The sequence below is a fragment of the Artemia sp. Qi Xiang Cuo genome, chromosome 19 (assembly GCF_049724085.1).
Source record: "Artemia sp. Qi Xiang Cuo chromosome 19, ASM4972408v1, whole genome shotgun sequence".
Taxonomy (NCBI): Eukaryota; Metazoa; Arthropoda; class Branchiopoda; order Anostraca; family Artemiidae; genus Artemia; species Artemia sp. Qi Xiang Cuo.
The window spans coordinates 24,724,301-24,749,565 of record NC_142812.1 but is presented as its reverse complement, the minus strand read 5'-3'; the positions used below and the strand labels follow the sequence as shown (position 1 = coordinate 24,749,565).

Below are 25,265 nucleotides of genomic sequence, written 5' to 3'. Positions count from 1 at the left end.
TCCTAAATACACTTTACGTCACTTTACTTGCCCCCCCCCCCTAATGAATAAGTATATAGCCCAATTATTTATTCTCATTGTATTTTCAATAGTGCTACTATTTTCTCCTTATCAATTTGACGGCTAACGCTAAACAAGCGCTGGGAAGAAAAAGGTCGCGCTTTTGAAAATACAATTAGTACATCTAATTTGGGATATAAATTCGTCCATTCAGGGGGGCGAGGTATAGAGAAGCATAAGTAAGCACTTTAGAATGTTTTATAGTAATTTCTGGAATTCTTTAGTTTTTTTTTAGGGAGAATGAAAACGTTAAATATTAACTGTTAATATTTCTGTATATACGTTAATGTAATAATCTTTAGTTCTGTGCAGACTGTTTATACGTTCAGGTGTGAATGTGCGACCATTTGGTAGTATGACTTCTGAAACAGGGAAGATATTTGTATCGTTTTTCATTAGTTCTAAACGGATTGGCTATCTCAAAATGTTGGTTTGATAGTATTTTCGTCCCATTTAGGCCATAAATCGTGATTTGTGGCAAAAAATGGCGGAAATGTTACTTTCCTATGGTATTGCTCCTATTATTACATAAAATAAGCACTACAGCTTTCATTTTCAGTTCCTATTGAGCCATCTCCCGATATATCTTGGCCACCACTTCGATATGATTTTCCCATGGAAAAAAAAGTAAATAAATGCTCATCTGTTACCAACTTTCTCGGGAACAAATTTGCAATTTTGTATTTTGCATTAAGGCACTTGAAACTTCCGAAATTAGAGGCTTAGACTTGCCGATTGTGAGGTTGCAATTTTATCAAGATAAAACCTCTTTAGAAGAGAGGAGGAGGAGGAGATCCTCCTGTTTCTAAAATTATGTTGAAAAGGGGAATTTTGTGATGTATTACCCTTAAATTTTTGTTTTTTTTAGAATTTTTGTGTTATTGGCCCATGTCGCTATTTACCGGCTGTCGAAACCACAAACTGTATAAACAGGAAATTAATATAAGTTTATAAAGTATATAATATATCTTAAGAGATTAGTTATCGTAGCTTAAATTACTAATTGCGTTAAACTGAGCATGTAGCGGTCATTAAATGATAATGCTAGCTGAAGAAATATTGCTTTATGAAAATGCTTACTGTCTAAGAGCTAGGGTTTATTGAAGTACTTCTTTAAGGTTGAAGAGAGCCGTACACAGCACATGCGGTAAACTAATCCCGGTTCACTTTGATCTAAAATGTAGTTAATTTTATATTGTTTTTTTAATGAGATTTTGCTATTATTCTTTTTCGTTTTTAGAGCTTTGACGACATGCTGTCTGAGGAGCGACCTGATTGGCAGAAAGTCTTAAGCTACGTCACTGCCATCTATCAACACTTTGAGTGCAGAAATAATTACACTGAACAAGCCAACGATGCTACAAGCTAAAACATACCTGCCACCTTGCCAAGTTCCTAATTTGCTGCTATATAACCGATAACTCTTCTTTTTTTTTCTCTCTTCAGGGACTGAATTTTACATCAACTGCAAAATAAAATTTAATGTTGTTTCTGAAGAGGGATGATCGCTCATATTTTTTTTTCGTCATAAAATTCAAATAGTAAAATTGAATAGGGACGCCAATTTAAGCTGCAACGAAGGAGATTTTATCCTTTTTAAATTATTTTCAGGTGGCCTACTTTAATAGACAGACATATACCGGTTTTAAACATGTAAGCTTATTATTATTCACAATTAATTACTCAATTTGATTATAACTAACTAAATCAAATGGATTAATCAAATTTATAGCTAATAATCAAATCACGATAAAAAATCAAAATCAGAATTAGTTAAAGTAATTTATTAATCATAGCCACAAAGGCTAAGCCTGTTTGTTCAAATATATAAGCTTGTTAATTTTGAAAGGAAATAAGATTGTATATGGTTTATAATTCATATCTTGTTTGATCTGTGGACCCCCTCCCCCAGTTCAAACAATGTCCACAAACTTTAAATTTTCTAGAAGTCTAAACATAAATTTCGATTTGGAAATTATTTTTGTCTGTTTGAATGACAAAATTCGTCCCAAATTTTGTGGCCTTGTCCTTTTTCTCAGATGCGATGTTGACAGTGTTTTGCCTTCTGTGTTTGTCTGCAGGATGAGTGAAATTTTAAAGTTTGTTCGTTTTTTTTTTGTGTGGCACATAGTATAAGATACATGTATTTGGCATTCTGTCAAATAGTTGAAGACTCGAGTAACACCACATCATCTGCTGGGTATGAGGGCAAGATATTCCGAGTCCTTAAAGGTGCATGATAATATTTTTCAAAAAAAAAAAAAAATCGGGCAGTAAACTATTTTTATTAAAATTGGAATCATAAATCTTGCTTTTCAAGTTTTTTTTTTACATAGGTTTTACAATTTAATCATTCTTTGAAAAAAAAAAGACTATTAAAAAAAAGAAAAAAAATTAAAAGATAAGCTGAGTGGCTTTTTTAGTTTTCAAACTTCGACACCATGAAAGGATATAAGTGAGTTATTAGAATTGTTTTTTCGTCTAGGCTCCAATAATACGTGACCGTATGACCTAACTTTAGCACTTCCATCACATAATAGTTCTGATTTATCATTCATTTCTTGATCAAATCTGCTTGATCAGATTGAGCAAATCCTTTCTTTCCATCACAAGAACATCTGCAAGGAATATTGCTGAATCACGAGATAACTATATTTTTGCTCATTTTGCCATATATCGCTCGTTTTGTCATAAATTATTTCATTCAATGAAACAATTTTGTACAAAAAAAGAAACATGCATAATGTATAAAGAAAGTGAAACGAACAATTTAAATTCTTCTTAAACATTTCCAAATCTAGTGAATTTGAAACATCTAAGGGGTATGAAATAGGGGTATATTGGATATGAATAAGGAATATTGATGGGCATGAATATGAGGGGTATAGAATATTTTTGAAGAATAAAACAATGTTGTTCAATCGTATATTCTGCTATTGCATATAGTTTACTATCCTGTGGATAAACTGATTCAGATAATCAGTAAATAAACTGATTTACATGCACATAATCTGGCTCCATGAATAATGATTCCCATTCATAAACCATTGATTTATAATCTTTGGGTTCGATTAGCTGTTACTAGTTTTTTAGAAATCTTCCACCCTGCTAAGTGAAAGAAAAAAGATGATTTAGAAGAACATAATCATTTTCATTGAATAATATGTGGTTGTAGAGAAGATATTCAATCTTTTTTAAATTAAATACAGGGTTTGCTATAAAAAAAAAATAAAACACTTAACCTTCCTTAAGGTTTCGCTTGCCCAGATAATATCAACCCCTAAAATATATAGAATATCGTTAAATATTAAGAAATGAAGAAAGAAAGAGAGAAGAGAAGGAAAGAAAAGAAAGCACAAGAAAAAATCCTGGACTTACCCGGTTCCGGGTCGCAACAACCCTTCCGTTACTTGCTATCTTTATTTTGATAGAAGAGTTTACAGAGTTAAGGAAACATTCTATTCAACTATTTACTTGCATTTTTATTTAGTTGCCATATTCTGCTAGAACGAAACTACCACATTTTTACTAAAGTTTGGGATAAGTCAGGTGGAGATAGTTCCGTAGAAAGCGTTTCCTTCACTAATCGGATAAAAATATGAGTTAGAAATGTGGGGTTGGGAGATGGGAGTTAGAAAGGAAGGGAAGGGAAATTATGAATTAATTATTAATATAAAAATTATTAATAGAAAATTGTTGAAAATAATATGAATTTTAATGATTTAAGCAGTCAGTCTGAATTTTAAGTGAGTTGAAAGAATAAAACAAAAAAGCAGACAATACAATAAACGTAATCCTAAAAATAAAATGGTATTAAATTTTGAATTTCTAAACGGTGAATGAATTTTATCCAATAATCTTCATTAAGGTATATTAATTGAATAAACAAAACAAATTGTAAACTATTGAAAAAACAACTATCATAACAGATAATTTTTCGGATATTTGTTCCTTCGGTTCATTAAATTCCCTCTTGATCAGAACACAACTGAATTTCTCAACCCTTCCTTTACCATGCCCCGTGAATAATATGCAGTTTCAGGGATGATATTAAACCCCCATCTGCTTTATGAGGCTTGATTTTGCCCGAGGAGTTTAAAGCGTTTGACAAAATAATTAATAAGCTGTTTAAACTTGTTTTTCCCTTTGGTTTCTATTTTTCGTTGTAAAACAAAATCAATATTGTGTATGCCCAATTTCATAGATGAGTCATTTGTCTTTCCAGATAATATTTTTCAACCTAATCCTTTTAGTTTAAGGTCTGTGTGACTGCCCATTTGTACTATGCATTGCTGGAATTCCAGGATAAAATGGATTATTACATCTCTCAAGTTTCATAGGTTGTAAAGCTTAGATTTGTCTTTTCAAATGTTAATTTTTTTCTATCTCAAATGTTATTTTCAGTCCCGAATCTAAAGAACAGAACAAATAATTAAGTTGTCAGTGTTGCGCCTAAAGATCTTTATCTATCAATTTTTACACTTCTGAGAAAATAGCCAAAGAAAATTTACTGTAATTTAGTACTGTAATATCAGTACTGTAATTTAGATCAGAAGGATCAAAGGGTGATAGAAAATTCGTTGCCCTGATGATCCTCCCTAGTGGTTTCCATGGGGAGGGGGGGATGCAAGGGATGGTGTGTCTCCCTAATAGCATACATCCCTACCAAATTTTGAAAAATACCTTGTTTGGGGGGGGGGGGATTTCCATTTAAAATGACTTTTTGGTATTTTCATTGGGAAAACTGTAAAAACTATCAAATTTACCCCCCTCCCCCCTCCCTCTCTTACATTTTGAAAAATACATTTTGACTACCTCTAAAAATGTTCGTGAATTAACGCCACTGATCCTTCCAAGAACAGCTTAGCATATGATTTTCGGCAAATATCTCAGTGTGAGAATGTTTTAAGCAGCCTTTAGGCCTGACAGCGATGAAGTGTCGTTTTAAGCATTCCTTTTTTTGTCTTTATATATGACATGTGAATCGTTACTCTGTTTGTAAATTAAACTAATAATATTCACTCTTGTTCTTTGCTATTTATTTAATTGCTAGTTTTTGTTTTTTCGTGAAATTCAGGTCTAGTTGTAATTTTACGGTCAGCTTACTCACATATTTTTTTGGCTGTCGTTTTTTCTTTTCTTGCTGTTTATTCTGCAAACTTGCTTTTTGTTTATTAACTCCAGCTTTGATCTGAAGGTAATAATTCTGGATGCAAAATCAAAATTGCATATGAAATTTATCAACTAAGGGAATTCTTGTTTGTAACATTAATCTTTATCTAGAAGTTTTGTTAACTAAAAGAAATTCTCCTTGGCTTAATTTTAGATCATAGAAATAAGTTTATAATATTCTTTTCCTTCTTTATGGTTACCTTCAATCTCACTTGCAAATTGGGTATTGTAGATAGGCCTATAGAAAGTTCTGTAGTTTCTATAGGCATATAGAAAGGTATATAGATGAGCCTCTAGAACTCTGACTGACGCTCCAAAGTAAGGCAGAAATAGTTAAGAAAATATCAATTTGGGTATTGGCTGTCGCTCTTTTGAGCCATTGTTCTTGTTCAGGACGTGGGCAGAATTTGAAGTGCGGCATTGGTCTTGTTGAAGCTTTCGTGGAATCGGGAGAAGTCTAAACTCACTAGATTTTGAAGAAACGTAGGTCTAGGAAGAAACGAGGAACATTTGCAGCCAGTGAAAACAAGAAAATATGTAAATATTTTCATCTCAACCGTCCTCTGGACAAAAAAAACAAAAGTAGAATTCTGCAAAGCTCAAAAAGGAGGAAGCTCAACAACAAGATATACTAAACATTTGCTTTGTTTCCTTGTTTTTCTTTGTCCTCCCTTTTTTCTTATTGTCTTATCTAAACAGTGTAATCACAGAACTTATTTGTTAATACAACAGATGGTATATTTTTCATTGGCAGTTTCAGATAATATTATAAGATAAAATCCATTAAAAGTTGTCATCCAGCCAAATCTATTGGTACCATTCCGGCAAACCGACTTTAACTTTTTACTTTGCTGTTTGCTAAATATGCATTTTCTAATGAAAACATGCGTTTAACGTTGTAGAAAATTCCGTCGGGTTCGTCTTTTGTTTTGAATGAACAACATATAAGTTTTTCATCTCAAGATAAAAAGATTTAATATCTGTATACTTTCTTGAGGGGGAATGGGTATTGACGGAGAATGAAGCATCTGGGATGTTTTGTTGGGAACGGGATAGCATTGAGGTTTCCGTCATTTGAAATCTTGATCGGTTTGGGCGAGAACCTAACCCACCCTTTTCCCTGCCTTGGTCATCCTACATTTTTTCCATAAAAATAACATCAGGCAAGACCTATGTCAATTCCTGCATACAACTTCATAAGACAAATAGCGTCGTGATTAACAAAATACTTTAAGGCACAAGAAAAAGAGCAATTTTATGTCTGTTAGTTGAAATGGGACGACAAGAGTCTATCTATACTTACCTATGTCTATATATATATATATATATATATATATATATATATATATATATATATATATATATATATATATATATATATATATATATATATATATATATATATATATATATATATTTCTAAATCTGCAATATAGAAAAAGAAAATTCATCCGTTTTGATAGCATTAAAACTAAAGAAATAAGAGAGTATTTATTTTGAGGTGTTTGGCCTTGAACAGCTGTCAGATTGGCTTTGCTTAGAGTTTTGGACATTTTCTCATTGTTGAGCGATAATGGAAATTTATTGTTTAATATGGTGTTTGTTTCCTTACAGGATTACGGAGACGCGAATTCTGGCAAAAATCGTTAAAAATGAAGATTTATCAAATGTCTTTGTAAAATTTCTTGCTTGTGGTTGTGTCCTTAGAAGGTTTACAGAAACCTCAATTCTGGCAAAATTGGTCGAAACAAAAATTTACCAAATTTTAAAGCTTAGTTACTTGGTACCAAGGGAATATCCAAGATTTTTGCACGGAGGGGGGGGGGGTACATCCAAAAAACTAAAAGAAAATTATAAAGAAGTTGTGTATGTGTATTTTGTAATGTTTTTACGAGGCTGCTAAAAAGACATACTATTTTCCTGTAAAGACATACATACTAGTTCCTGTAATGTACTTGATATTCATAATAAAGATAACTCTTTCGGGAGATATACCGGGTCAGTGGAAAAAGGAATCATAAAACAGAAAGTGTTAACTCGACATTTGTATTGTGTTTTGTCCCATGCCTTTTGAGGCGCCTCTGCTGAAATAGTACTAAATGCCCGACCCTTCTATGTCAATAAATATTTTATAAATTCTGAAAAGTATTTTTCAGGGGATGGGGGGTTAAACCCGGTACCCCGCCCTCGATACGGCCTTGTGATGAATGGTTTCACTTTCATAATCTGGATGTTTGAGTTGCAATCTAGCTCTTTTCCAAAAAAAAAAAATCCCTGGAAATACTGATTTAGTAAGCAGCTTAACTTAGTTTTTAACTTTAATACGTTTTACTTTAACAATATTTTCTATCCAAGTTAAAAAAAACGAAACTCGGGTATATACTCCTGCATCACCACATTTGCCACCGGCAGCGTTTCTACTTGTAATGCCAGCAATGTAGTAACGTCGATCAAACTTTATCATTAATGGGCCGCCAGAATCTCCCTGAAACAAAGGAGTAGGGATTAAATGGGCCTCAAAAATTGTGATAAAGCGCTTCCGAATTCCAGATAATAAAGAAAATGTGTTGCCACGGGCAATCAGGTAAATATCCAACACGCATCTGAGCGGTTGCAAGACATTTAACCACAATACATTAATGATTGCAATACACGACACATTTAATAGTGGCAAAACAAAACTTTTAATGGTGACAGCACATTTGATGGTGGCGACAGTTGCTTACAACACCTGATAAAAAGCCTTTGCTGGTGACATGAAAGAAAAGCTGAAAGGAGTTCGCAAAACTATGTTCTTTCTGTAGTATACTTTAGCTTAATACATATAAGTTCAGGTGAGTTTCATGGTTAAGCTGATATTCAATTGTTTGTCCACTTAGACTCAAAATCGACTCTAAACGGCATTACGAAACTAAAAACGTTCTAACAATAACTTTCAAATGAGCTTTAGTAAAAACTAACTATAGTGCTTCAAATATTATATATGAATGCGTCTGAAACATATATTTAGCTATTTATTGAGCATAAATTTCAATTCAGTGAAAAAAAAAGGGTTTTCACAAATATGCTAATATCGTAATTAAGTACCAAAGTCCCCTACTATAAGGCCATCTATTGCAAGAGCCGGTACTAAGCCTACCTTTATTGTTTTTCTCTGTACAATGCTGTCTTTCTTTGTCATTTCTATTCTAACCCCAGCTTACGGGCATGGGTGTTAATCTCCGTAGAAACACAGCGTCGCGACTGTATCTGAAGTGTTAGCTTCTTTTTGTTAACCAATTACCTCGTACGGAAGTTTGACCACTACAAGAGTCAATAGCTGTTTCTACCAACTGTCCATTTAATTTACCCTGGATATTGTGCCACTCTTTGAACGCATAATTTTTTTCATTATTATGAGCCCAGGCTGTCGTTTTATTGGTTTTTTCCTCATCTTTATTAGGGTGATTTCAAGCAAAATGCACTTAAGTGTCACATTTGTAACAAGTAAACTCCCCTTTTTGTGCTGAAATGTACTTTTTTGTTCCGTGTAATAGTATCAACTCTTGCTATTACTCCCAGCTTTGCTCTTGATGAATATAATGTATCCTTTCTAATTTCGACATAATGGTCTGTGATTTTTGCCATTTCTTCGCTCTTTTGTGGTTGTTTTTCTTATAAATATATTATTTGCTCCCAAAATGTATTTTCTAAAACTGTTCCATCGTAATTTGTTGGAGCATTTCCCTAATTTTTTTCTTTTAGCTCTTCAGCATCTTCTATCATAGTATATTCATCTAATTCTAACCATTTCCCTTGTAAATCTGTCAGTCCCTATTTGAATCCTCTCCAGGCCTCTGAATATCTTTTTGTTTCCATTCTCACCTTCTAGCGGAAGTGTTCCAGATATTTCAAATCGCCAAGAAATCAGTCCTTTTGATTTTTGAAAGTTTCTTGCGTACTGCCTTAGCAAAGCCGCGTAGTGAGGTTTTGCCTTGTGATTCAAATTGGACTGTATCATTGTCACCCAGTGCTCCTCCGGCCACCCACTCAGTTCCGTACTTTTTCAAAATAAGGGATTTGCAAGTTTATATATTCGTTTTCTTTCATCGGTTGGAGGTTTGTGGCGCACATTAGATCTATTATAGGCGATTCTTATGGCATTTGAGCATTTCTCCCTGCAATAATTTTTATTAACAACCCCCTCCCCTCTCTATCTGTCTCTTCTTTTCCTTCCCTAGGCTGTCTTACTTCCTTCATGAAATTTAATAGCTGTTGTCCTATCCATGTTCTTTTTTATTCTTTTAATCCGTGACTCGAGCCTAAGCCTATACTAATTCGACTGAGTATTGGCATCCCCCAGAGAACTCCCCCTGCCGATGACCTCCGCCCCCCTCCCAACGTATTTCCCCAAATAATTTCGGATGCTCATCAGAAGGGAAATCGAAAGTTCTAATCACTGTCTAAGTCATGGGCAATGATTTGGCGTTGCCCAGAGTAAAGAGCCATGAGGGTTCAATGGGTTATAATTTTTTCCTTTTTTTTCCAGAGACACTTCCTATGAAGGGATGGTCGAAAAAGCTTCGAAGGGGGTTCATATAAGGCTTTTATGGGATGGGTGCACATAAGGGTTGGAGGGGGCTCATTCAATTGAGAATCAAAAGTTCCAGTGCCCTTTTTCAGATTTAAAAGTTATCGGAGGACAAACCAACCCCCCTTCATGCCCCTTTTCACTTCTTTAAGCATAGGAAGTCTTAGGGGGGGGGAGACAGAGGGAGTCCTTGCTCCAGGTGCAGAAATTTTAGAAGTGTAACATTTCAAATAAATAATCTAACAGTTATAATCATTTTGTAATTTTCAAATTTAATCTTCGTCAAAATAAAGTAGAGGGTGCAGCTGGCAATAAGCAAATTGAACCTGCAATGGTTAGTTTTTTTTTCCAATGTAAAGTAAGAAAAGTCAGATTTAAATAAATAGAAATTTTCTTAATAAATGAAAATTTTGTCGAAATTTGGCCTGAAAATTTTTGCAAGACATAGGGGTAGGGACGCTAAAAAAGATTTTGCTTGGACGCAAGAGAGACCAGAACCATCACTGGCTGTTAGGGGGAGGTCAGATGCCTCAAAGGGTGCATTTTAATGTCAAAACATCCTTACTCTCCTTCAGCTGAAGGTAGAAATTGATATTTAATCCTACTTGATTTCTGGGAATATTTCTGGTCTATGCTGTTGTTATGAAAGTAAAGAGTAACATTAAACACCGAAATTAGAAGAATTTATTCTGTATAGGAGGGGGCCTGCCCCTTCCTCATCCCCAGCCTTTTCCTCGTGGTTGTAGAAACTTTGGAGAATATTCATTCGGTCGGAAATTGAGAGTTGTAGTCCCCAACTCTCGACTTCTGGTCAAGAGTTGGGGGAGGGGTCAAGAGTTGTGCAAACAATAGGTTTAAAGAGCTAAAGGGGCCCAAATGAATCAGGAAACAGGAACATTTTATCAAAAGGAAGCTTTTCTCGAGAAAAATCTCTACGGAAAATAATTTTTTATGAACGTACCTCTTTGGGAGCTTGTTATTTATCTGCTCAGGAAAAGAAATTGGTGAAGTCCTATTCCAGCATATTGTATTTTGCTTCGAAATCATGGATTTTGGTTTGAACCCATATTTTTGTATACGTTGTGAGGTTTTGTTCCCACTTATCTAGTGGGAGTCTGCTCCCACCACCTGATGATGGCTGTTGCAGCTACAGTCGGAGTATCCACTGAGATTACATTCACTGTGCTACTCATTGTCTTCACCAATTCCCTCGTTATCTTTCCTTGTATTGTATGTTTACAGCGTTTATGGCATTATAAAACTTATGTTTATCTCGTTGTTGCTTTTTTTATAGGCTATTTAGTAAATACGAGATAGCTGATGCTATCTACGCTAATACAAATGCTGTTGATATCAAGCTTTGATATCAAGCTTTTAATACAAAAGCTTTATATCAAGCTTTGTTTTTGTCTCGGTTTCTATTATAACTGGACTCACCAAATAATCTGGCTGGTAAGGTCTAAAAACTATTGAATAAAAAAAATTACCTGGCATGCGTCTTTTTCTCCTCTTTCAGATCCAGCACAAATTTGTTTAATGCGGTTAAAAGCTTTGCAAGCAGTATCTAGAACGGTAACTTCGACATGGCGCAGTACGGGAGAAACTGGGACAAAAATGGGAACAGGGTTGAGTGACCGGGGTAGAATCCGATCGGGGGCGTTTAATTCAGTTGCTCCAACTTCTTCCAATTCAGAAAAGCGAATAGGGTCATCGTAAGTTTTACCCCAACCTATAAAAAATTATTTGGGAAAAACTATACGACTTATTTTACGACTATAGACCGTATGGCCGTGATACCTTCAAATTTGGTACTTCTACTTTGTAAGGACTAAGTAAGGACTCCTACTTTGGCCGTGACTACCTCAAAATTTAGGACTCCTACTTTATAAAGATAAGATAAGATATTTATTTTGAAAAAATCTCTATCACAAGCCCACAAAGGGCTAAATTCAGACCTCGGAGTCAACAAATCACATGGTTACACAAAAACTGGGAAAAATTAAAAAAACAACAACGAAAAAGAAAAATCACAATGAATAGTCATTTGTGAGTCAATAATCTTACTGTAAAAAGTCAATTAAAAAGTTAAAATATAAAATCTGGTCAAACTAAACTTAAACAAATACAAGTCTGAAAAAAAAATTAAAAGGGATAATAGAATATATTATATAAATATACATAATATATATTATATTATATAATATTTATATAATATATATATATATATATACATACATATATATATATATATATATATATATATATATATATATATATATATATATATATATATATATATATATATATATATATATATATATATATATATATATTAATTAAGAGGACACTAGAAAGTGTCAATAATTTAACTATATAAACTCAATAAAAAAGTTAAGAAGATAAAAACTGGTCAAGAAAGGGGGAGGGGACAAAAATAAGGGAATAAACACTAAAAAAGAGAATGAAATATAAAATATATAAAAAGTAAAAGAAAACTAAAAAAAGAGTGGGGGGGGGGCAAAACAAGCAAATAAGTGCAAGAACCATCGGCCAATGAGAAAAGGGAGAAACTAGTGGGATAATTTATTCATTGGTTTTGTGATGAACGGGATAAAAGTTTGTCATATCTGGAAGTAACGCAGCGAATGGGGGACAAAATAGGGATGGTCTCAGAAGCAGCTCGAGGCGGCCGTAATCTGGGTGGGGAGTGACATTTGGGAAAATACTTGCCGTCCAATGGTTTGTTATTGCATTTTTTTGCTAAACGAAGGCAAAACGAAACCCTCCTCCGCTCAAGGAGTTCCAAACTAGCATTTTTTTTTTAGGAGCAGAGAGTATGGCACCTTGCCTTCTTTGAAAATTATTCGCAAGGCTCTTGTTTGGATTGATTCAATTTTTCCGATTCTTCGAGAGAGATAACAGGTTGCCAAACTTGACAAGCATATCCGAGATGCGGGGTGACTTAAGACGTATAAATTCTTAAAGAATGGGAAAGGGTGACGCTAAATTTATTTAGGAGCTTAAGGAGGGTGATAGACACATTAGCTCTATGGATGACGTCTTTAACGTGGATATCCCAATTTAAATTTGAAGAAATTTTGACGCCAAGTAATTTACATGAGGACACAAAAATCTTAGAAGGGATAGGATTAAGAAAATAGGACGAGGATTTGAGGAAACAAATCGGTACTATAGGCCGAACTTAGAGGGTTTACTATCATGTCTAAGTCCAAGACCTCATCTTTAATTTCATTGAGGATACTCATAGGGTCGCTTATTAAATTTCCGTAACAAGTTTCAAAAACCGTTAGGTCATCAAAAAAATTTCCATCGGTAAGGAAATTCCTTCGTGAAGCTGTTAATAATGACTGAAAAAAGGAAGGGACCTAGGAGAGTACCTTTGAGTATGCCATTGTGTACAGGGAGAGGATTTGAGTAATGATTCTGGTATTTGACAACCTGCGATCTATTTTTTAAGAAGGAGGCAGCCAATTTCACCAGTAAGGGATCAATATTGAACTCGCTGACAAGTTTCTCAGCTAAAATATTGTGGTTAATAAGGTCAAATGCTTTCTGAAGGTCAATGGAAATTAAACTTAGCCAGAAATCAGGCTTTTAGAGGATTTTCCCGATGTCGTCAATAAGAGAAATGAGATCGTAGAAAGTAGAAGTGGATTTTAGGTTCCCCAATTGCCTCAGGTCAGTAAGAGGTAGGATTTTCTTCTTTAGCCAATCTGCAAGGAATCCTTCATAAAGTTCCGAGAAAATAGGAATAAGAGTAATAGGACGGACGCTTTCAAAACCAAGCTTTCCGTTTTTTTTCAAAGGGGTTATGAAACCCTGTTTCCAAATTGTTGGAATTTGCCCAAACTCGGTAATCTGGTTAAATAGGACAGACAAGGGCTTAGAAAGGAAGTCACTGAAGGCACTAATAAGAGGAAAGAGGATATCCAAACGACAAGCACTTCTTTTTCTTAGTTTTCCAATTCTTCTTTCTATCTCAGACGGGGAAATAGTGGGAAGAGAAGGGGAAAGGGCTCCTGTTGGTAATTGGTCAGACGATGCTGGAAGGCTCTGGGCAATGGAAGCGATGAATTTATTTAGATCACTGGCTGTAACATCAGGGGCCTCGGATAGATTGAAGTTAAGCTGCTCAAGCCTCCTGTCACACAGCTTTTTAATCTCAGAATATAAATTTTTCGGTTTATTAGAGAGCAATTATTCGACCTTATTTTTGTATTACGATCGTGCCAATTTACAAATGTCTCTTTTAGTTGATTTTCTTAGTTTATTGGCTTCGTCCAGTTTACCATTTTTGAAAAGCTTTAATTTGATTCACTTAGTGTTTTTATAGTTTGGTTAATAAAGTGTAACCAAAATAAAAGGCACTGGAGCCCCTTTTAAATCTTTTTTCTGCGAAACAAATTTGATATTTAGCAATTAGCTTTTTGTGGAACGTAGCCATTTTCTCATCAAGATTTTTTAAACTATAAATATCAAGACCAATCTTCAGTATTCAGCCACATACCAAAAGAAAGAAGACCAGAATTTTGAAGAGGGCGGTAGGCCCCACAAGCTATTGAGAAATAATGCTTAAAATTTGAGGAGGGGGGTAAAAGAATCGAAGGATAATAGCTCCCACCTAATTGTGGCAAAGCTGAGTGGGGGCTGTACAAATTATGCATATTAGTTAAAATATCAACAAGAGAGCTATTTCCTCGATTCGTTGGTATTTTAACGATTTGTTTTACTTAAAGTGAGGAGCAAAAAGAATCCATTTTAAGGCGTGGGCATCGCCAACTAAGAAAAGGCCAGCATAGGGATGCTTAGAAATTACAAAATCAGCACTCGTCTGCAATTGCTGGATGAATTTACGTTTTGAATCAATATTTTGATTTGGGGAGTAACAGAAAACAGCTATTGCAAGAGAATTTGAAGAATTTGTTGTTGGTAAGAGGGGATAGTTTTGATTTAGGTGAGAGAAGGAAATTTTTGGAAATGTTTAGATTGGCGACTGGCCCCTATTTTTGGCCTATGTGTGGATGTGTGAATGAGAATTTATTTCATTTTGTATCCGAGTATGAAGAGCTGTATGAGTTACGGAATGAATGTTTTGGACGAGTGTTTGGGAGTGAATGCTGGTTAATTGAGTATATGGCTGAGAGGAACGCATATGCCATTAAACAGTTGTACAAGTTTCTTCGCTTAGGAATTAAACATAGGGAATCATCTTTGAGGGGATAGCTTGTTATATTTTTAGGATTTGAATTTTATTATGATTGGTGTTTGTTGGTTAAAATATTGAACCTCGGTGTGTTTCTTTTTCGTCTTTTTGTTGGTCTTTGTTGTCACTGATCCTTTACGCTCTGACTTTTAGAGGATTTAAAGTATCAGTGGCCCATTAGAAATGACCACTGATATTTAACGCCCTGACTTTTAGAGGCCTTAAAGGATCTGTGGCACATTATCAGTGGCAACTGATCCTTGACGCTCTGACTTTTAGAGGGTTTAAAGGTTAAGTGGCCCATTAATAGTGCCCACTCATCCTTTAAGCTCTGACTTTTAGAGGGTTTAAGGGATCAGTGACCCCCCTGTTACTCGTGGTAATTTCTGTCCGTTTAGGGATTCATCTGTTTATCCATAGCTGAATTACTTTTATGTGATAGCTCATTACAATTTTTGTTCGTTTAGGGTCCCAATTATTCTTTGATTCTAATTCCTGTTTGTTTTAATATATAATTATTATAAGATTTTGTTTCAGATCGTTTTCATATATTTATTATACTCGTTTTTTAAAAGAAAATATAAAAATTGAAAGAAAAAGGCTGGCCTATAATGAGAATCTTGTCCTAGATGCAACACAGGAGTTGAGGATGTAACACATATTCTGGCTGGGAGTCAGCAGTTTTCTCATTTAAAAAGTAAATTTCTTGAAGGTGGTTCACTGGAGTTCCAGGGAATCCTGTAGACGACTTCAAAAGAACAATCATTCAAGTCTTTAAATATGTTAATGAAGTGGTAAAGAAAGGAAATTAACTCACTTTTTTTTGGGAGGGGGGGAGGGGGTGAAGGATAGTGATACTTATTATTATTATTTGTGATGTGTATAATAAAAAAAACTATGTTACATTGCCTCTCAGGTTTATAATGAGAAGAAAAACAAAAGAACAAAAAAGAAAAAAAGTAAGGAAGAGGGAAGGGAGAAAAATAACAAACAAGAAATAAACTGAAATAAAACTGTATCTACTCAGTACTGACTGAATACTTCTTGAGTCCCCTTCTTTGTAGGGGCCTTCCCAAGGCCACGCAGAGCGCCCCCAGGTGGCGGATAGGGGGAACTTCCTGAGGATATGTTGGGTACCTCCATTGAGTAAGAGTTGTGGACTAAAGGAGACCCAGTCTATGAGGGCCCATAGTAGAATCTGGAGCAACCTCGCCCGGGGGCTGTAAATACAGGCGGCGCAGGAAGAAGGCCCCTCAGATTTACACTCAGCAGGGTCCATCGGTGTGCGGACACGTTCCGTCAGTTACAGACCTTCTCTCAGTAATGAGTTAAATTGCATGGTGAATTAGAACACCATCCTGGGAGGATCCTCTATTGGAGGACAACTACGGTAGGTCGAAAAGGCTAAACTAATTATATGCACTGATAATTATCCAGGCGCCGAATTACTTCTCGCAAATGAACTCACACAGTATTCTGTCTCTATTGCTGGCGTTAAAATTTGAAAGGAAAAGGTGAGAAATTCATCAGCAACCCCTATAGTCTCATTTGGTCGGATACTAGTGAAAACCACAAGAGCTGGTGCTGGTCTGGTTCTTTGTAAAAGAGCAAGAAAAGTGCTTATATCTCATAATACCATTTCAGAGCGTCTCTTTTCAGGCTGCCTGAAGCATCGTCATAGAAGACTCTTTTTAGTTGTATGCTATAGACCAAAAAATGAGACGGATCCCGATTTTAAGGACCAGCTCGATAAAGACCTTACGCAACTGATATCTTCTGCCGTTCCCAACTGCTTCATCTTCTTCTTGGGGACTTCAACACGAACGTTAGTGATACCAAAGACATCAGAAAAGACGTCATGGGACATGTTGCACCAGACGTAACTAAAGACAATGGAAACCGCCTCCTTCAGCCTTGCAGCGATCATCAGCTTGTTATCTTCAACGCAATTTTGAAAGACCTTGAATTCACCAGTATACATGGTATAGTAATGACGGTGTCACAAATAAAATAAATGATCATATCATTTTCTCTCGGCGGCAGAGGTCGTCAGTTTCCAATTGCCACTCTTTTCGTGGTACTGACCTTAGTAACACTTATTATGGCCTTGTAGCTGCAAAAAGTCGTCTTAAGTTAAAATCCCAAAGGGCTGATCAGCGTATTGTGATGCTAAATATCCGCCGTCTCAATACTCCTGCGATCAAAGAGCGTTACGCAGTCGAGATACAGAACCGTTTTGAAAGCCTGTCCCGGTTTTTGGATATAGAAGTCAAATGGCACTCGTTTCAAACTGAAGTTACTGACGCAGCTAAGATAACTCTTGGCTAACAAGCTCAGATTAAAAAGTCATGGCTGTCACAGGAGGCTATGGACGTCATAACGCTTTGAAGACAGGCAAGGCTGCAGAGGAAAATGAAGAGCTATCAACATCTCAATGGTGTAAGGAATAAACTGATACGTAGAGATCTGAGGTCATTCGTTGGTGCCAATACAAGAAGCTGCCACGAAAAAGGATGTTGGAGCCCTGTAAAAAAAACTTAAGTGATCTCACTAGCCAGCATGCTCAGTCAAAAGAAAATGTACTATCTGTGCATTGTTAACAATGAACCGTTCTCAGTGGTAGAATTTCAAAATGTTTTGGAAAAACCGTAAAACTGCAAAGCTCCTGGCATCTGTGGAACATCTGCGGAGCTGCTCAAGAGTGGTGACGGCACTACGCTGTATTGGTTCCAAATGCTGTTCAATGCAATATGAGACTTGGAGATTTTCCTGGAAGAATGACGTACAGCAGTGATCCTACCGCTGTGGAAGAGAAAAGGTTCCAAGAATGAGTGCTCTGACATCAGAGGGATTATATCAGAGGACGGCCGCATCGACCCTGAAACTGTTGCCCGCAGGGCAAAGGTCTCTACCATCGTTGGTAGAGACCAACGATCAAAATTAAGATCCTTGGAGACTCCATCTGTTCAATTCTGCTGTATGGCGCTGAGACTTGGCCCACAGTTGCAGCGGTCCAGCACCGTATCAACACTCTTAAATCTAAGTGACTTTGGAGAATCGAGGGATCATGATGGACAGACTTTGTCAGTCATGATAGCCTGCGGACACTCCAGATCAGATTCTTTATGACTTTGAACCAATTAGTTTTGGCTCGAAACATCCAAGAGGAAGGCCCAAGAGGTTCTGTCCGGATGTAAGTTTCAGGAAAATAGTGGACCAGGCTGGAATTTTGCTCTATGCTTTGATGTCACCCCACGTGGAGAAGGCTGACGACGTTTTCGACCCCTCCCCAGCATAAAGATTAAGTAAGCAAGTAAGAATAAAATTAATTGCATGAACTTAAGTTCATGTTTTTTTTTGCTGTTATAGTTTTTATCAGGGGGGGGGGGGATGGGAAGTAGATTTTGTTTCTATATATTAATTTAGACTATTGAATACTGTGTTGTATTGCCTTGTCATAGTTAAATCATTGCTCATTGGTAAGAATATTTCGATTTTTTTTTCCGGTTTATGAACTGATTTTAATTTATGAGCTAAAGTTTTGGGCTGTTGTGTAAACAATGGGCAAGTCTTGAATATTCTGCCAAAATGTTCAATCCGCCGTTGGTTTGTGCAGTAGTTTATATTTAATATTTTTACTTTAAGTTTTGGGATGGATGTCGGAGAGGATTTTGTTTATTTGGATTGTAAACTTATGTAATTTTTCGTCATCCATAGGGCTGAAGGCAAACTGACCCCTTCTGTAGATAGCCTTGAATATAGGTGTAGCTTAACTCAACATTCTATTAAAAGAGTAATTTTATGTTTTGTTTTGTCAGTCAAGTATTAGCATGTCATGGCTGTGTATATAAAGAAAGTTACTTTTAGTTATTAAGGTAAATTTTCTTATTGTTATTTGATGTTATGAATCAATACAACCAAATTTGTTTTCTTTCTTCTTTTTTGTCTTAACAGAGGCTTCCTTGGCCGAGTTTACACTTCCAGGAATTTTAGGTGGATCCGCGAAAACAAATCAGTTCAATCGAATTTCTTTTTTGAGTTTTGTTGCCCTCTTTAGGGTCGGCTTTGTTTAGTCTGTGTATTCTTAAAGCATGATTTAGTTTGTATTTTCACGCAAGTTTGGCCCATAGACACAATTTAAATAACTAATTTATACAAGGTCATTGAGTAAGCCTAGAGTATACTGTTATGCACCAGTTGTAGACAAAGCTTACCCGCAACAGTGAAGTTCCTTATTTTTGCTTCATTTTGGAATGCTCCCAAACAAATTGGATGAATTCGATCGTTAAATTTAACTGGTCTGTTCAATTCAACTACAGCTATATCATTTCTGGCCATGTATAAATCAGGAGGTCTTTCACTCTTACGAAAATGAACAAATCGTTTGACTTGAACTAACTCTGTCCTTGAGCTATTTCTGACATCGTGGACGCCTAGCTGCACATAAGTTGGTAGTCTAAAAAGGAGATTTTCTTGCAGTTAGAGATACAAATATTTTTTCTTTTTTTTTTAACTAGTCGCATTTTGAAGCTGGTCTTGCTGGTTCTTCTTTCTGTTCGTTTCAAGAATAAAGTTGGTAGCCAAAGAAGTAAGATTTCCTTACAGTTAAAGTTATAAATATGCTTTTTTTTAACTTTTCGCATTTAGGGGCTGGTCTTACTGATTCTTACTTCTGTTGGTTTGAAAACTGGCTTTATTGTTCATTTTAATATCTGTTCATCTGAAAATGAAGTTGGTATTCTAAAAAAAATATTTTTTTTTGCAGTTAGAGCTATAAATATGCTCTTTTTTTTTAACAAATCACATTTTGGAGCTGATCTTACTGGTTCCTATTTCTGTTCGTTTCAAGACTGAAGTTGGTAGTCTAAGAAGCAAGATTTCCTTACAGTTAAAGTTATAAATATGCTTCTTTTTTTTCGCATTTTGGAGCTGGTCTTACTGGTTCTAATTTCAGTTCGTTTGAAGACCGGCTTTATTATTCATTTTAATCTCTATTAATCTGAAAATGAAGTCGGTATTCTAAAAAGGAGATTTTCTTGCAGTTAGAGTTATAAATAAGCTCTTTTTTCAACTAGTCGCATTTGGGAACTGGTCTTGCTGGTTCTTATTTATGTTCGTTCGAAGTCCGGCTTTATTATTCATTTTAATCTCTGTTCATCTGAAAATGAAGTTGGTATTCTAAAAAAAAGATTTTTTGGGGTTAGAATTACAAATACACTCTTTTTTAACTAGTCGAATTTTGAAGCTAGTCTTACTGGTACTTGTTTCTTTTCGTTTCAAGACTGAAGTTAGTTAGTCTAAGAAGCAAGATTTCCTTACAGTTAAAGTTATAAATATGTTTTTTTTTTTACTTTTCGCATTTTGGAACTGGTCTTTCTGGTTCTTATTTTTGTTCGTTTGAAGACTTGCTTTATTATTCATTTTAATCTCTAATCATCTGAAAATGAAGTTGGTATTCTATAAAAAATATTTTTATTGCAGTTAGAGTTATAAATATGCTCTTTTTTTTAACTAGTTGCATTTTGAAGCTGGTCTTACTGGTTCTTCTTTCTGTTCATTTCAAGACTGAAGTTGGTAGTCTAAGAAGCAAGATTCCCTATCTTGCTAGATATTTCCTATCTAGCAAGAGTTGTAATATTCTTACCTTTCTGTTCTAGCTGACCTGGGTTTCTATGTCTAAAGAATAAAAAACGTTGAGACTTTCTACATGGTGTCAGATCCTCCAAAAAACCATGGAAGCCAGCGTCTCATACCCTACAATGGACTGGACAAGTGATAACCTTAAAGAGGCATGGACAAGATTTAAGAACCATGCAAAACTGATGTTCCAAGGACCCCTTAGCGGAAAGACAGAAAAAGTGAAATGCGCCATCCTGCTGATTGGGCTTGGAGATAAAGGGCGAGACATTTTTAACACCTTTACAATTACAGCTGAAGAACATGACAAAATTCAACTGTACATGGACAAGTTCAGTGAATATTTCCTCCCTCAGTGCAATACAGTGTTTCAAAGATATCTCTTTCATAAACATGATCAACGAGATGGTGATTCAGTGAATCAATACATAAGTGATCTGAATCTTTTGGCTCGTGAATGTGCATATTCCACAACAGCCATGAGAGATGAAATGGTAAGAGACAGACTTGTATGTGGCATCTCTTCAGCAAAAGTCAAAGAGAAACTCCTCCAAGCAGGTTCCAATCTAACTCTGTCACAAGCAATTACAATAGTGCGAACACATATACAAACCCAGGTGCAGCTCAGGACAATGTCACAGCCTGATACATGTGGCAGCTAAGCTTATCAAGAAACATGCATAAAGCATGAAGTGGATTTTGTTAGGAGGGCAAAGAAATCAAACCATACCCCATCTGTAAGACAATGCTATTTCTGTGGAGGGGATTACTCAACTTCCCACAAAAGGAGAAATATACAGTAACTGTGACAAACCAAACCATTTTGCAAAGGTATGGAAAAGCAGCAAAAAGGTGGTGAATGGTGAACGTAATAAATCAACGACATCAAATAAAAACCGTGACAAAACCAACCCCATTCATAGAGGAATTCAAAGACGTATTCCAAGGTATAGGACAGCTCGAAGGTGAGTGTCACATAACACTCAAAGAAGGAACCGAACCTAAGGCTTTACCAGCCAGACGCATCCCAATATCTCTCCAAAACAGGTTCAAGAAGGAACTAGACAGGATGGAAGCACTTGGGGTCATCAAAAAGGTTACTTACCCAAGAGATTGGGTAAATGCTGCAGTTGTGGTCGAAAAGCCTGACAAAAGCCTCTGGGTTTGCATTAACCCACAGGACCTGAACAAGGCCATCAAAAGACCCCACCACCAAATGCCCACATTCGACGAAGCAATACTAAAACACTCCGGTGCTAAATTTTTCACCAAGCTGGATGCCCGTCATGGATATTGGTCTCTCGTCCTTGACAACGAATCACCTCAACTAACAACATTTTACACTCCATACGGCCAATACATGTTCAAACGCATGCCGTAGGATGAATTTCAACGCTCCATGGAAGAGGCATTTGAAGATTTCAAAGGTTTTTCTGTCATAGTCGAGGACATCATTATATTTGGGGAAACCATTCGCAGTGTACTAATCAGAGCACGCGAAAGAACTGTGATATTCAACCTAAAAAATGTGTGTTTGGGTCCGACAGCATACCATACTTTGGACTTATAATATCAAAAGGTGGTATCTACCCAGACCCACGAAAGGTCCGTGCACGGAAAGAAATGAGAGCCCCATCTACCAGGGATGAACTACAGACCATACTGGGAATGATGACCTACCTAGCAAGGTACATTCCCAATCTAGCATCACTAAATCAGCCCCGACGTAACCTAGCAAAACAGCGACAGCTCAAGTGGGAACCACAACACGATAGTGGGAACAACATCAAAGAATCCATTTGCAGCTCATTGGCATTTTTTTTTATCCAAAAGCAGGGAACATCGAACTATAAGTTGAAGCTTCGAAGTTTGGCCTAGGAGCCACCCTTATTCAAAATGAGAATTATGGCAGTGTGTTTAGTATTTAAAAGTGGAATTTGTTTTATTATATTTTTGTACCAGCTCGATAGTTTGGAAAGGAGGAAGGATGTAATATTCTTACCTTTCTGTTCTAGGTGACCTGGGTTTCTATGTCTAAAGAATAAACTTTGAGACTTTCTACAAAGTTGTTAATATGCTTTTTTTAACTTTTCGCATTTTGGAGCTGGTCTTACTGGTTCTTATTTGAATATGGATGCCCGCTATATGCTGGTGGTCCGAAAACGCTGTTGGTCGCAATTCAGAAGATCCAGAATAGGGCAAATAGGGGGGCTGCGCCTCTACACAAGAATCGCTCCAGTCTCTAAATGAAAGGTTTGATGTAGCGTCGATGGCTGTTTTCTGCAAGTACATGAATTCGCCTCCCTCAGACGAGCTCTCTCGAATTGTGCCCATTGTCCAGCCGAGAAGGCAGACACGAAGGCACACAGCTCGGTCCAATTGTCTAAAGGAGGATACGCCAAGAACCGAATACTTGAGGAACAGCTTCCTCCGGTGTTGCACTTCTATCTGGAACGATCTTCCTGGGGATATTATTCCTGCAAATCCCTCTGTTGACACCTTCAAAAGAAGGTTGAAAAGACATTTTAAACCTCGAGGTTTCGGAACGAGGTAAATGAATAGCGGCATATCAGATACCTTGAAGTAACTGGCACCGTTAATATTGGAATAAAAAAAAAAAAATTGATCTCAATCTCTGTTCATCTGAAAATGAAGTTGCTATTCTAAAAAAAGATCTTTTTACAGCTAGAGTTATAAATATGCTTTTTTTAACTAGTTGCATTTAGGTACTCGTCTTACTGGTTCTTATTTTTGTTCGTTTGGCTTTATTATTCATTTTAATCTCTGTTCGTTTGAAAATGAAGTTGGTAGTCTAAAAAGGAGATTTTTTGCAGTTAGAGTTATAAATATGCTCTCTTTTTTATCTAGTTACATTTTGGAGCTGGTCTTCCTGGTTCTTGTTTCCGCTCGTTCTGAGACTTGCTTTATTATTCATTTTAATCTCTGTTCATCTGAAAATGAAGTTGGTATTCTAAAAAAAGGTTTTTTGCAGTTAGAATTATAAATATACCCTATTTTTTAACTAGTCGCATTTGGGAACTCGACTTACTGGCTATTATTTTGTTCGTTTGAAGTCCGGTTTTATTGTTCATTTTAATCTTTGTTTATCTGAAAATGAAGTTGGTAGTCTAAAAAGGAGATTTTTTGGCAGTTAGAGTTATACATTTTCTCTTTTTTTTAACTAATTACATTTTGGAGCTGGTCTTACTGGTTCTTATTTCCGCTCGTTTCAAGACTGGCTTTATTATTCATTTTTATCTGTGTTCATTTAAAAATGAATTTGGTATTCTAAAAAAAGATTTTTTTTAGTTAAGAGTTATAAATATGCTCTTTTTTTTAACTAGTCGCATTTGGGAGCTGGTCTTACTGGTTCTTATTTATGATCGTTTAAAGACTTGTCTCATTATTTATTTTAATATTTGTTCATCTAAAAATGAAGTAATTATTCTAAAAAAAAGATCTTTGTCAGCTATAGTTCTAAATATGCTTTTTTTTTTAACTAGTCGCATTTGGGAACTGGTCTTACAGGTTTTTATTTTTGTTCGTTTGAAGATTTGCTTTATTATTCATTTGAATCTCTGTTTATCTGAAAATGAAGCTGGTATTCTATAAAAAAAAAGATTTTTTTATAGTTAGAGCTATAAATATGCGCTTTTTTTTAACTTGTCACATTTGGGAACTGGTCTTACTAGTGCTTTTTTTAAAGACTGGTCTTATTATTGATTTTAATCTCTGTTCATCTGAAAATGAAGTCGGTATTCTAAAAAGGAGATTTTCTTGCAGTTAGGGTTATAAATATGCTCTTTTTTCTAACTAGTCGAATTTGGGAACTGGTCTTACTGGTTCTTATTTTTGTTCGTTTGAAGTCCGGCTTTATTATTCATTTTAATCTCTGCTTATCTGAAAATGAAGTCTGTATTTTAAAAAGGACATTTACTTGCAGTTAGAGCTATAAATATGCTCTTTTTTTAACTAGTCGTATTTGGGAGCTGGTCTTACTGGTTCTTATTTTTGTTCGCTTGAAGCTTGGCCTTATTATTCATTTTAATATCTGTTCATCTGAAAATGAAGTTGGAATTCTAAAAAAAAAAAAAATTGCAGTTAGATTTATAAATTTGTTCTTTTTTGAACTAGTCGCATTTGGGAATTATTTTTGTTCGTTTGCAGTCCGGCTTTATTATTCATTTTAATCTCTGTTCATCTGAAAATGAAGTTGGTAGTCTAAAAAGGATATTTTTTTGCAGTTAAATATATAAATATGCTCTCTTTTTTTTAAACTAATTGCATTTTGGAGCTGGTCTTTCTTGTTCTTGTTTCTGATCGTTTCAAGACTGGCTTTATTAGTCATGTCAATCTCTGTTCATCTGAAAATAAAGCTGGTATTCTAAAAAAAAAAGATTTTTTTGTAGTTAGAGTTATAAATATGTTTTTTTAACTAGTCACATTGGGGAGCTGGTCTTACTTGTTCTTATATCTGTTCGTTTGAAGACGGGTCTTATTATTGATTTTAATCTGTTCATCTGAAAATGAAGTTGGTATTCTAAAATAAGATTTTTTTTGTAGTTAGAGTTATAAATATGCTCTTTTTTTAACTAGTCGCAT

At 35.5% G+C, this 25,265-nt stretch overlaps 2 protein-coding genes across 5 annotated transcripts in view; one reads left to right on the top strand and one right to left on the bottom strand.

Moving 5' to 3' along the window:
* The window catches only part of LOC148940643 (cytospin-A-like), a 104,136-nt gene extending 99,061 nt beyond the window's left edge, over positions 1 to 5,075 (top strand). Inside the window, exon 14 of the mRNA XM_089105031.1 lies at positions 1,301 to 5,075. Within this exon, the coding sequence (XP_088961157.1) occupies positions 1,301 to 1,429 (129 nt within the window). The 3' untranslated portion in view covers positions 1,430 to 5,075. The remainder of the gene's footprint in view (positions 1 to 1,300) is intronic.
* Positions 5,076 to 7,536: 2,461 nt separating this feature from the next.
* LOC148940642 (serine protease 42-like) overlaps positions 7,537 to 25,265 on the bottom strand; it is a 71,408-nt gene continuing 53,679 nt past the window's right edge. For all 4 annotated transcript variants that reach the window (XM_089104728.1, XM_089104727.1, XM_089104725.1 and 1 more), the window contains exons 3-5: positions 19,241 to 19,482; positions 11,290 to 11,531; positions 7,537 to 7,717 (exon numbers count right to left, since the gene is read on the bottom strand). In XM_089104728.1, coding sequence (XP_088960854.1) covers positions 7,538 to 7,717; positions 11,290 to 11,531; positions 19,241 to 19,482 — 664 coding nt within the window. In that variant the 3' untranslated portion in view covers position 7,537. The remainder of the gene's footprint in view (positions 7,718 to 11,289; positions 11,532 to 19,240; positions 19,483 to 25,265) is intronic.